The sequence below is a fragment of the Ochotona princeps genome, chromosome 4 (assembly GCF_030435755.1).
Source record: "Ochotona princeps isolate mOchPri1 chromosome 4, mOchPri1.hap1, whole genome shotgun sequence".
Lineage (NCBI taxonomy): Eukaryota > Metazoa > Chordata > Mammalia > Lagomorpha > Ochotonidae > Ochotona > Ochotona princeps.
The window spans coordinates 46391863-46404398 of record NC_080835.1 but is presented as its reverse complement, the minus strand read 5'-3'; the positions used below and the strand labels follow the sequence as shown (position 1 = coordinate 46404398).

At 47.5% G+C, this 12536-nt stretch overlaps 1 protein-coding gene across 4 annotated transcripts in view; it reads right to left on the bottom strand.

Annotated features, from left to right (window-relative positions):
* Positions 1-9635, bottom strand: part of SBF2 (SET binding factor 2) — a 416533-nt gene extending 406898 nt beyond the window's left edge. For 2 of the 4 annotated variants that reach the window (XM_036494152.2, XM_004593793.3), the window contains exon 1: positions 9427-9635. In XM_036494152.2, coding sequence (XP_036350045.2) covers positions 9427-9481 — 55 coding nt within the window. In that variant the 5' untranslated portion in view covers positions 9482-9635. The remainder of the gene's footprint in view (positions 1-9426) is intronic. The other 2 variants (XM_058663392.1, XM_058663393.1) reach the window with 1 other exon arrangement.
* Positions 9636-12536: the final 2901 nt, after the last annotated feature.

The following is a 12536-nucleotide window of genomic DNA, read 5'->3' as shown; positions in this document are numbered from 1 at the left end:
ATAAACAAATGTTATTAACACTGCTCTGTCAGGATAAATTTCTTAATGTTTACCAAAAGCTGCCATTTTAAAAAAACTGCATGAATCACTGTTACCTATGATGGATTTAATAATGCCTCCCAAAAAAAATTATGTTCACTGGAATTTCAAATGGTTTGGAAATAGTCTTTGCAGATAAAATTGGTTAAGAATCTTGAAATAGGGTCCAGTGTGATAGCTCAGTGGCTAGATCCTTGCCTTGCACACACCAAGATCCCATAGGGACACTGGTTTGTGACCCAACTGCTCCACTTCCCATTTAGCTCCCTGCCTATGGCCTAGAGCAGAGGATGGATGGTCCAATGCTTGGGTGCCTGCATGCTTCAGAAGGATCCAGCTCTAACCATTACAGCCATTAGAGGAATTAATCAGCAGGTGGGAGATCTGCCTCTCCAACTTCCTCTCTAACACTGTCTTTCAAATAAATAAATAAATAAATCTATCTTTTTTTAAAAAAAAATCTTGATATGAAATCATTCTGGATTTGGAATGGGCCCTAAATCCAATGGTTGGTATTGTAAGAAGACACGAAAGAGATGTTTGCACAAGGACACAGAAAGGAAAGCCACTTGCAAAGGGAATTACGTTATGTTGCCACAAATTAAGGACCAACTAGAGCCCCCAGGGCTGCAAAGGCAGAGAAGGATCTTTTCCTATAGACTTCAGAGGGAAGTGAGCCTCCTGGTGCCTTTATTTGGCTTCTATCCTTCAGAAGTGTGAAGCAGTAAGTGACAGCTCTTACAAGTCACCAAGTCTCTGATAATTTGTTCTTGCAGACCCAAGGAATTAATGGTATTGGAGAGCTAACATGCAGTTATTACAAATCGCTAAGTCCTATTGTTGAGACATTTTAAAAAGTGAGGATGCTTGTCCACAGCCTGCACTCAACAAGCTTGTTCAGCTCAATGGGAGAAAGCCTGACGGGTTCAAGCACGGCATCTCCCAGGCATTTTGGGGGCTGCAGGTAAGCCCAGACCTCGAGGCACAGCTCAGCGGACACATGACAGCAGCCAGGAGTGTGAAACCGCTAGTAGTTAGAAACCTGTCATAATTTTAGTGATACCATAGGTAAAATATTTGCAGAAAATTCACACCTGGTTAGCAGGTGGATTGGAGGAAGAAATCAGCAGGAAACATGCTATCTTTATTGCTCAAAGAATTCTAACCCAATTCAAAAAAGCTGAACAAAATATAAGCAGAAGTACCCCAGCAGACACATTCTGGCAGCAGTGTGTGAGTGATTGGGGATTCAATCTTCCCAAGTGTGAAACTGAAGGCAGGAGAATCCACATGATATGGGATGACAGCTGACTCCAAAGGGTTCATCGGGACAAAGCACGGAAGAACACAAGGCTGACTACTGACCAAGAATCTCATAGGTAAAAAGCAGACATTTTGAGATTTGATTATTATTTATAGCAGTGGTTTCTTTACTTACTATTGTTAAATTATAATTTAATGGAAGGTTAATCTTATCATTATAAAGTAAACTGAAAACATGTCACTGTAAAAATTCAAAGAGGGCCCAGTGCTGTAGACTAGCTGCTAATGTCCATGCCTTGCACATACCAGATCCCACATGGACGCCAGTTCGTGTTCCAGTAGCCCCACTTCCCATCCAGCTCCCTGCATGCGGCCTGGGAAAGCAGCAGAGGATGGTCCAAAGCCTTGGGTCCCTTTACCCATGTGAGAGACCTACAAGAGGCTCCCGGCTCCTGGCTTCAGAGCAATGCAACTCCAGCAATTGCGGCCACTTACGGAGTGAATCAACAGACAGAAGATCTTCCTCTGTCTCTCTTCTTCTCTGTATTTATGCATTTATTTGAAAGGTAGAGATAACAAAGAGGGGGCAGAGGGGAAAAGCGAGGATAAGAAAGATCTATCGCAAGGTTCACAAATGGAAAAATAGAGAAAAAAAGGGGTGGGGAGATCTACCCATCTTCCATTCACTGGTTCACTCCCCAAATGACCTCAATAGCCAGAACTCCACTTGTCTGAAGCCAGGAGCCAGAAACTTTCTCTGGGTCTCTAACATGGGTATATGGACCCAAGCACTTGGGCCATCCTCCACTGCTTTCCCACATACAGTAGCAGAGAACAGGATTGGAAGTGGAGCAGCTGGGACTAGAACCAGTGCTCATATGGGATGCCAGGTGATGGCTTTCACACTATGCCACAACACTGGCCACTCTTCAGAGTATTTGACAGTAACTGCATTTCCTTCTCCTCAAAATTTTCCACACCTAGGATTTCCATGATACCACATCACCTTAATTCTCTTACCATATCTTTGATATTCCTATTCAGCTTCCTGGATGGTGCTACTGTTGGCTTTATCTGTAGCTTCAATATTTATTTTTCTCTAGGTACTATTTGGCCACTTTTCTTCCCACTCTTTGTACATTTCCTAGGCAATCATTCTTTCCTGAGCATCTGAAAATCAGACAGCTACTACAAACTGTAAAATTAACACTCTAGGGCCCAGCATGACGGCATAATGGTTAAGGTCCTTGCCTTGAACACACCAGGATCCCATATGGGCACCGGTTCTAATCCTGGCGGCTCCACTTCCCATCCAGCTCCCTGCTTGTGGCCTGGGAAAGCAGTCGAGGACTGCCCAATGCCTTTGGACCCTGTACCCACGTGGGAGACCTGAAAAGAAGTTCCTGGTTCCTGGCTTCGGATCCGTGCAACACTGGCCATTGTGGCCACTTGGAGAGTGAATCATCGGATAGAAGATCTTCCTTTGTCTCTCCTCCTCTCTATACATCTGCCTTTCCAATAAAATAAATAAATCTTAAAAAAAATTAACACTCTAATCCTCACCTCTGCCCTGACGCACATACAATCATTCTTTGCTTACCAACATAGAAAGTTCTGAGAAACATTTCCTTTGGCAATTCCATCATTGTGTGAACATGATTATAGTTAACATAAACATATGTGGTATAGGTATACTATATATCTCGACTATATGACATGATCGCCTATTGCTTCTAGGGCAGTAACGAATAACAGGGGATTAAATCAAACATAAAAGAAAACGATACTATCAAAAGATATGGTAGAAACCAGATATAGGAAGCTGCTGCCAGCAAAACACAGCATATTTTGTAAGGAATATGATCTCTAAGGTAACAAAAAAAGACAACAAATATGTCAGTAAGATGGTGACGTGTTACCATTATCAAGTACTACATACAGTAGAAACTGCACATGGTATACTTTTATACAGTTGGCGGTACAACAGATTTGGTTTGCATCACCACAAACACATGAGTAATGTGTCGCTCTAAAATACCACTAAGTCATGTGGATTTTTCGGTTTTATTATAACTTTATGGTACTATAGCCATACATTCAGTTCCTCAATGACAAAAATTGCATTATGTAGTGCGTGACTGCATTTGTTTTACACCTAAATGGTTGTTCTACCTTGATTGTGTACTTTCCTTTAACGTGTGTAAAAATCAGCCTAGGCATTTCCTTCCAACACGTGAATTCTTTTCTACTCTTCAATTCTCTATTTGTAGTCATAGCATCATCAAGCTAGAAACTTTGATATCACCAACTATTCCCTCTACTGATCACTTTCATTCACTAATAAATTTTGCCAATCTGAGCTTTCCCTAACATTAGGTTTCTCTAGCATCCATACCTTCCTTTCCATTTTTACTATAAAAGCCCTGAGGTTTCCCTAAACTGGTCTTTACTCCTACAGTTCACTGTCATTTGAGTCACATGTCAACACTGATGCTCACTTCTCAAGAATCTTCATTTTCCAACTGAACCTATTATCTACACTCATTCTTCTTGCATGCAAATTAGCTTCCAAAAAAAAAAAAAAAAGCAAAGAAACTACTCCAAATAAAAAGACATATATACATCCCATTACTAAGAGCTTGCAAGTTGGGCCAGACAGGCAGCCTACCAGTTAGGACGTTCATGTCTCCTATCTGAGTATCTGGGTTCACTGTCTCACTGAGTTCCGACTCCAGCATCCCAGCAATGCTGTGCCTGGGAGGGAGCAGGGGAACAGTCAGGTAACTGGGTTCCTGCCACCTTGGGTTAGGAGCTGGACCCCAGACTTCACATTCACTTTGGCACTACCTCTTGCCCAAGCCAGCCCTGGAAGCCACTAGAGACATTTGGGGGAACACATCAGCAAAGGAGAAACATGTGTGTGTCAAAAAAAGAAATCCACAATTTGTAAGTTTCTAGATTTTATAACTTTGAAAAAAAAAAAAAGTCTTCTTGGGCCCAGCACGGTATCCAAGTGACTAGGGTTCTCGTCTTGAATGTGCCAGGATCCCGTAAGGGCACCAGTTCTAATCCCAGCAGACCTGTTTCCCACCCAGCTCCCTGCTTGCAGCCTGGGAAAGCAGTCAAGGACTGCCCAAAGCCTTGGAACCCTGCACCCGCATGGGAGACTCAGAAAAAGCTCCAAGCTCCTAGCTTCAGATTGGCGCAGCTCTGGCCATTGCAGCCACTTGGGGAGTGAATCAACAGATGGGAGATCTTCCTGTCTCTCCTACTCTCTGTATATCTAACTTTGCAATAAAAATAAATAAATCTTTTGGGGGGAAAAAGTCTTCTTTTTCTCTCCCAGAGTAGGGGAGTAGCCACTGCAACCCTTGAGTACAGAAGATAGGACCTGAAGGAGCCAACAGTAGTCCGATACAAGTCAAGGAGTCAGGGGCGGAAAGATCCCATGTGGTAGAATGACAAACCATACAACATGTCAGAAGCCAACAGTCCAGGCAGGTGGGGCAAACGCTAGGGCACTGGGGTACAAGAGTACAGAGCACGTCTTTGCTTGACAGCAACCCAATGTAGGCAACCAGAGCCTGAGTGGGATGAGAAGTGTGTCCACAAACGATGGGGAGATCAACTTGGCGAGTCACAGCAAACTGGAAGGGTACCCCTACATTAAGTCATCCTGGTATGGGCTCTAAAATCCTAATAGTGGAGCATTAAAATAAACAAATACAAGCTGCAGAAGAAGACAGCCTGGTAGTAAAGATGAATGAATGGTTATGCATAAGGTGACTAAACAAATAAGAAAATACATTAAAGCCAGCGGACACCTGGGCTCTCAGTGCCGGTCAAGAGTTTACAACATGAAACGGGAGAAAAACCAGAATGGATCCTGGCATGCTGGACTGAAGTCAGAGACGTTGATATGAATTCATCCTTTTTAATATAAACAGAAATAGACTTGTAAATATGTGTGTATAAATACAATACACATGGACAGTCTTCAGCCCCAACAATTAACAGGCTGCAGAGCAGTAACAATACAACAGCAGTAAACACCAGCACTGACACTTCAGTTTCTAAATGTCCTTCTCCAGCAGAAGGAACCAGGAATCCCCAGAGAGACAGCCAATTCCAGGGCTATGGGGGAAAAGTTACAAGATCAGCCACAAACATCTCCTAGTGTCCAGAAGTAAAGATGTGCTCAAAAAAGGATGGGGGTATGTCAAAGAAGGATGAGGACAAGGAAATCAGCTTGAGTCAGCTCTCACTGACCAAACAAAGAACCGTCTCAACATCAAAATAAATGGTACAGCGGTGATTAGCCTAGCAGGTGAATAAGATGATGGTGTCTCACAATCGGGGTTTAATTCCCAGCTCTAGCTCCTTCCGGCAGTCTCCCGCCAATGCAGACCCTGGGAGCAGTGGGATGGCTCAACTATTTCCTGCTACCTTCATGGGAGACCTGGATTCAGTTGTCAGCTCCCAGCTCTAGCCCCACTACAGCCTGGCCATTATGAACCTCTGGAGAGTGAAGTACCTAATAGGAACTCTCTCCAGCCCTCAAATAATTTCAAAATGGACAAACAGCACCGGTGTCTGAATGCTGTATTCCCCAAAAGAACCTGGGATGGGATGTGATGAGTGGAAGCCTCATAAACAGGATTCACTCCTTTATTAAGGATATGCAATGTGGGCCCAGCATAGTAGCCTACTGACTAAAATCCTTGGCTTACACATGCCTTGCTTCTTATCCAGCTCTCTGCTTGTGGCCTGGGAAAGCAGTCAAAGACAGCCCAAAGCCTTGAGACCCTGCACCCTTGTGGGAGACCTGGAAGAGCTTCAGGTTCCTGGTTCGGATCGGCTAAGCTCCAGCCATTGTGTCTGCTTGGGGAGTGAATCACTGGACAGATCTTCCTCTCTGTCTCTTTTCCTCTCTATATATCTGACTTTACAATAAAAATAAATGAATCTTTTTAAAAAGAGATACACATTTTATTGGCCCCTTAGGCTACATAAGGTTAAAGCGGGAATGTAGTAGGGTCAATGCTTGACAAAGCAGGTTAAGTCTCTACTTGTGTTGTTGGTATCCTCTACTGGTGCCAGTTCAAGTCCCAGCTGCTCCACTTTCGAGCGAGCTCCCTCCTAATGTGCCAGAGGAAGCAGATGACTCAAGCCCTTGAACACCTGCACCAACATGGGAGACCTGGAAGAAGCTCCTGTCTCCCAACTACAGACTGGCTCAGCTCTGATCATTGCAGCTACTTGGGAAGTGTACCAGCAGATGGAAGATTTCTCTATCTCTCCATCTGTAACTCTTTCAAGTAAAATAAATATTTTAAAAAAATAAATAAATCTTGGGACTGGCATGGTAGCCTAGCGGCTGAAGTCATCACCTTGCATTTGCTGCGATCCCATATGGACATGGGTTAACGTCCCGGTGACCCCACTTCCCATCCAGCTCCCTGCTTGTGGCCTGGTAAAGTAGTAAGGACGGCCCAAAGCCCTGGGACCCTGCAGCCGTGTGGGAGACCTGGAAGAAGCTCCTGGCTCCTGGCTTCAGATTGGCCAGCTCTGGCTGTTACAGCCGCTTGGGGAGTGATTCATCAGATGGAAGACCTTTCTCTCAATATATCTGACTTTCCAATAAAAATAAATAAATCTTTAAAAAAAATAAATTTTTAAAAATTGGCTATTGAGGAAGCAGACTCTGATCAATCTATTGCAGCCTTGATTTTAAGACTTCCTAGCCTCCAGAATTAAGAGAAATGAATTTCTGTTGCTTAGACACCGCAGTATAAAGTGTTGTTGTTATAACAGCACACACTAAGTTAAATACTGACGGGACAGAAGTCCCTAAAGAAACAAAAATCCAGGAATACACTTCAGTCAATGCACTAAGAGTTCAGTAAGAACACGTCTTTTACACGGTTTCAAAGTACTCCTCATAAAACTATTAATTAACTATTAAGCATTAACTATATAGTGGAGAAGCCTTGCATCATTGCCTATTACCACATAACCAAAGTGACAATCTCCAATAACAAAGACCAAGTGAAGGGGCATAGCAGCCAATATAATGCAATGAGCACCATTTCCATGACATCCCTGCCCAAATGAATAACGTGCATGTTTCCATCCACAAGGGAACAGAGGAAATGAAGAGCATTCTATGAAATACCTGACTTGGAATTATCAAAAGCACCAAGGTCATGAAAGTCAAGGGAAGACGAAGGAGACTGGAGAGACATGACAAATGAACTGAACACGTAATACTGAACTGGGTGTTTTCAGCAGTGAAGGCATTAACAAACATGATCAGTAGCCGACACAATGGCATAGTATACTAATCCTCTACCTGCAGCGCCAGCATCCCATATAGGCAACAGATCATGTCCTAGCTGCTACACTTCCCATCTAGCTTCCCACTTAAGACTTAGGAAAACAGCGGACGATGGCTCAAGTCCTTGGGCCCCTGAACCCACGCGGGGGACCAGAAGAAGCTCCTGGTTCTGGGCTTTGGATTGGCTCAGCTCTGTCCACTGTAGCCATTTGTGAAGTGAACAAGCAGATAGAAGACATCTGGTTCTCCTCCTCTCTGTAAATCTGCCTTTCAACAAAGATAAATAAATCTTTTTAAAATATTCAAAACTGAGCATTCTGAAAGCTAGATGGAATCTATTAGTGTGGATTTCCTATTTTGAATTCTGTACTGTGATTTTGCAGGAGAAATATTCTTGTTAGTTGAAAACACACCCTGAAGCGCTCCAGCAACTTCCTCTCAAGCTGTTCAGGGAAACAAATTCTCCGTATCACATTTGCAACTTTTCTGCAACTTTTAGTTGTTTCAAGATTGCATAAGAGTAGGGGAGAAAGCATTGTCTGTAAAACACAAACAGGGCTAAAAACGGCATTTCCCCCACAACGCTGCTGTTGGCATAAAACAGCACCAGACTATGCAAAATTACTGGGAATTAAGAAATCTGGAGCCCCAAAGATATTCTGAAAAACCCCAAGCCCCTGTCTGTAGCAAATGCCACCAATTAGGTCATGAGTGGTGAGAGACTGAAACAGGAAAGGTTTGCACTAAAAGAAAGAAGTTCTTGGACAAGGACTATGAAAAGGGCGCTGGACCAAGAGTGGGTAGAACAATGGTATTCTGCAGTTACCAATGGTTGCAGTCATCAGCAAAACACAATCTCAGCATCTCCTTTGAAAAATGCAGGGGCTGAAGTGCTCATGATCTAAAATTCCTTGCAAGTGTAAGACTGGAATTACTCTGAAATGAAAGTGCTTCCCTACCTCCATTTGTTACTACATTATGCTGAGCTGCCGAGGGTTAACACAAAAGGGATACAAAAAGCAACCTGAGGGAACTCTGAATGCTCTTCAGCTGTGCAAGTCCGTCAATCTAAGGCGCAAAATGCAATGCATCTGCCAAATTGTTCCTTTGTGAAGACAGCCCAGAACGAATGAACTTGTAAAACACCCTGGTCAGGGAGTGTCCTTAGCAACACGACAACATTTCGTTCTGGAAATGACCCGTCGTGTATCATCTGTTCTGAAACCATGGGAGTCTCTCCTATTTCCTAGACGTGTGCCTTGCCGGGTACCCCCGAGTTCACCGGGGGGATGACCGCCAGGCTCTCCGGCAGCGCGCAGAGGCGAGGTGACCCTGGATGCACAGCCAGCACCACTTCCTTCTGCCGGGGACGGCCCCCTGCGTCACTCATTACTCACTCAGGATGCGGGGCACAAGTTTGGCCCCGAGGAACTCGGGCAGTAGGCTCCCGCCCTACCAGCCCTGCGGTCCATAGGCCTGGTCAGTCCCGCCCAAGGCACCTCAGCGCTTCCCGAGCCAGGGACCCTGCCCCGGGGGCTGGCCCAACGGCATCGGCCTCCTCCTCCCCTGCCCACCGCGAGGGTCCCTCACGCCCACCGCGAGGCTCCACGCCGCCGACAAGGCCCCAGGCCCGCTCGCCGAGCCGCGGCCCAGCCATGCCGGGCCCTCCCCAAGCTCTCCGCCTCCCCGCCTCCGAGCCCCGACGCCCGGCCCCCCGCCGAGCCCACTGGACCAGCCGGGGGCGGAGGCGAGAGGCCCCGGGGGCGGCGCCCTCCCCGCACCCTTACCTGGCTTCTCGTGGTCGTAGCCTACCACGATAAAGTAGTCAGCCAGCCGGGCCATGGCCCCGACCGCCCCCCGCCGCGCTCGGGACGAGAGTCCCAGTCGCCTCCCTCGCCGCCGCCGCCCACCCTGCCGCCAGGGCTCAGCATTTTCCCTGCAGCGGCAGTAGCGGCAGCGGCGGCGCTTCAGCCATGTTTGACAAGCCCGGCGCGCAGTGCGCCTGCGCCGCGCCGCGCCGCGCCGCGCGCCTCCCCGCCCCCTCCCGGCCGGCCCCGAGCAGCTGCGGGTCCCGGGCTGGCCGAGCGCTGCCCGCCGCCCCGGACACGCACGGCCGAGGGGCAGGCCGGGTCGCTCTCCGCCGCCCCGGGGCTCCCTACGGCCGGGGTCCTTTCTTCCTTTCTGTCTGTTCTCTGTGGGTTTGGGAGAAGGGCCTTGGGAGGATGTAAGGGACCACTTGGGAAAGTTTGCAGCTTCCTCAGCTGGTCACCAACAGCACCGCCGAAGCGGGGATTCTCCGGCCTCTGGAACTGGAAGCCGAGGAATGTGCACCGCCAGGGCTTTCGCGGCACGTTTCCTGTTTATGTCCGAAGCGGCAGCCCAGAGGGCGCACGGGAGGGCCGGGCTCCTGCCCAGATCTGCCTGCGGGGGTCGGCGCGGGGCGACCCGGGCTTCCCCCGGAGCGCGCGGGGGAGCTGGATTCCACCGAGGAACGCGGCATCCCCGGGATCCTCCTGCTCCCCGGGGAGTCTCACCCTCCCGCTGCGGTTCCAGGCCTCGCAGGCCTCGCAGGTGCTTGACAGCAGGCTGCCCTATGCAAAGGCGCCACGAAGCGAGTAAAAGGACCTCACCATCCCATCTAATAAGGCTCCTTCAGATCTCTTAGGTGTTTTTGTTTTGTCTGCACCTTGTATTAATCATTTCGAAATGGACTGGTGCGACACTCAGATGAACTTACTTTGTCATTTGTTAATATCCTGTGAAGTGTTGGTAGTACAGAATGAACACGGGGAGTAGGCAAGTTTCTGGGAGCCCCCAGGTTTTCAAATAAATCTTCAAGACCGGATAGCACTGGTCACTAACAATTGAGGGTTGGTTCTTTAACGTCTGCCCAAAGAAGCTCTCAGGATATAGTGGGTGCTTAACAAGTGTTGGGGATGAGTCCCGTGTGCAGTTGCTGCCAGCCGCCAGCAGGAAGGAAAAAAGGCTGGAATTCTGAGCGCAGAATTCCAAGGGATAGCGGTTCATGTCCTGCGAATTTACTCTGTTTGACAACGAGTCTCCCTTTCGGAGCCACATTTTCCTCTCCACGCTGAATAGATGACGCTAAAACTGAACCTGACGGAGTGCTTCATCTCAAGGGCCTCATCCTCGCAAGGCTAATGGTCAAGCAGGCAGTGCTGAAGGGAGGATGCGTGGATCTTGAAAAATAACTAAACACCCCCATGGTCCTACTCCCAGGTAAAAATCCCCTCCATCACTTCTCTAGGATCGCTTTCAGGAACGGGCAGTAGGATTTCCCTGGGAGGCAGCTCGTGCCACGGCTTAGCGACCCTATTGTTCAAAAGTTCTTTCTCATTTAAGTCCGAGTTGTCATGCAGTGGCTTCCCCTGATTCTGCTCCTTGCAGTTTATCAGAAAAATAAGTAAAACCTGGAAACGGTCTGCCAAAAGGTCCTGGGAAGACAGAATTACATCAAGGGGGGGGGGGGGCCTGGCTGGAGTTGAGGAGCGACAGGTTAGGCTGCTGTATGCAACATGGACATTCTATATCAGAACACTGCTTTGAGTGTGGGGTGCTTCACTTCGGGCCTAGCTCCATACTAAAGCACCTGAGAAAGCCACAGAAGATGGCCCACAGGTGGGGTTGGCCCAGATGGGGCTCCAAGGTTCCTAGCTTCAGCCTAGGTCAGCCTCAGCTTTTGCAGCCATTTAGGGAGTGAACAGTACTTTGAAGTTTTCTTTATGTGTCTCTCCCTCTTTATCTCTTGCCACCCACTAGTCCCCAAGTGCCCACAATGACTGGGGCTAGACTAGACCAAAGCCAAGGGCCAGGAACTCTGGTAGGATGCCTCCTTTGGTTGATAAGGACACAGTACCCAAGTCAGTATCTACTCCAGCTCCAAATGTGCATTAGCAGCAACACTGAACCAGGGACAGAGGTGGGACTCGAACCCGAGTACTTCAGTAGGAATCTGGGTGAAAAGGTGACTGTTTAGCCTACTGTACCACATCGCCCATCCCTATTTTTTTTTAAATCAAAGTTTGTTTTCATTTCTAGGATCAAATGCCTTTAAGTATATTTCATATAAGAAATAGATCACCAGTTTACTATTATCAGGGGTTCCATCACATAGTGATCTTCTTTTCTTTCTTCCTTTTTCTTTATTTTATTTTATTTTTTTAAAGATTTATTTATTTTTATTACAAAGTCAGATATACAGAGAGGAAGAGAGACAGAGAGGAAGATCTTCCGTCCGATGATTCACTCCCCAAGTGAGCACAATGGCTGGTGCTGTGCCGATCCGAAGCTGGGAACCAGGAACCTCCTCCAGGTCTCCCACGCGGGCGCAGGGCCCCAAGGCCTTGGGCCGTCCTCCACTGCTTTCCCAGGCCACAAGCAGGGAGCGGGATGGGAAGTGGAGCTGCCGGGATTAGAACCGAAACCCATATGGGATCCTGGCACGTTCAAGACGAGGACTTTAGCCATTAGGCCATGCCGCCGGGCCCATCTTCCTTTTTCTTTTAAGATTTTGTTTTTTTTAATTGGAAAGTCAGATATACAGAGAGGAGGAGGGACAGAGAAGAAAATCTTCTGTCCACTGATTTAATTCCCAAGTGGCAGCAGCAGCTGGAGCTGAGCCGATCTGAAGCCAAGAGCCCGGAGCTCCTTCCAAGTCTCCCACACAGGTGCAGTATCCCAACACTTTGGATTTTCCTCGACTGGTTTCACAGGCCATAAGCAGGGAGCCGGATGGGAAGCAAAGCTGCTGGGATTAGAACTGGTGCCTATATGAGATCCTGATGCATGCAAGGTGAGGACTTTAGCCACTAGGCCACCATGCCAGGCCAATCTTTCCCTCCCTCCCTTCTTTCCTTCCTTCCTTCCTCTGTCTCTC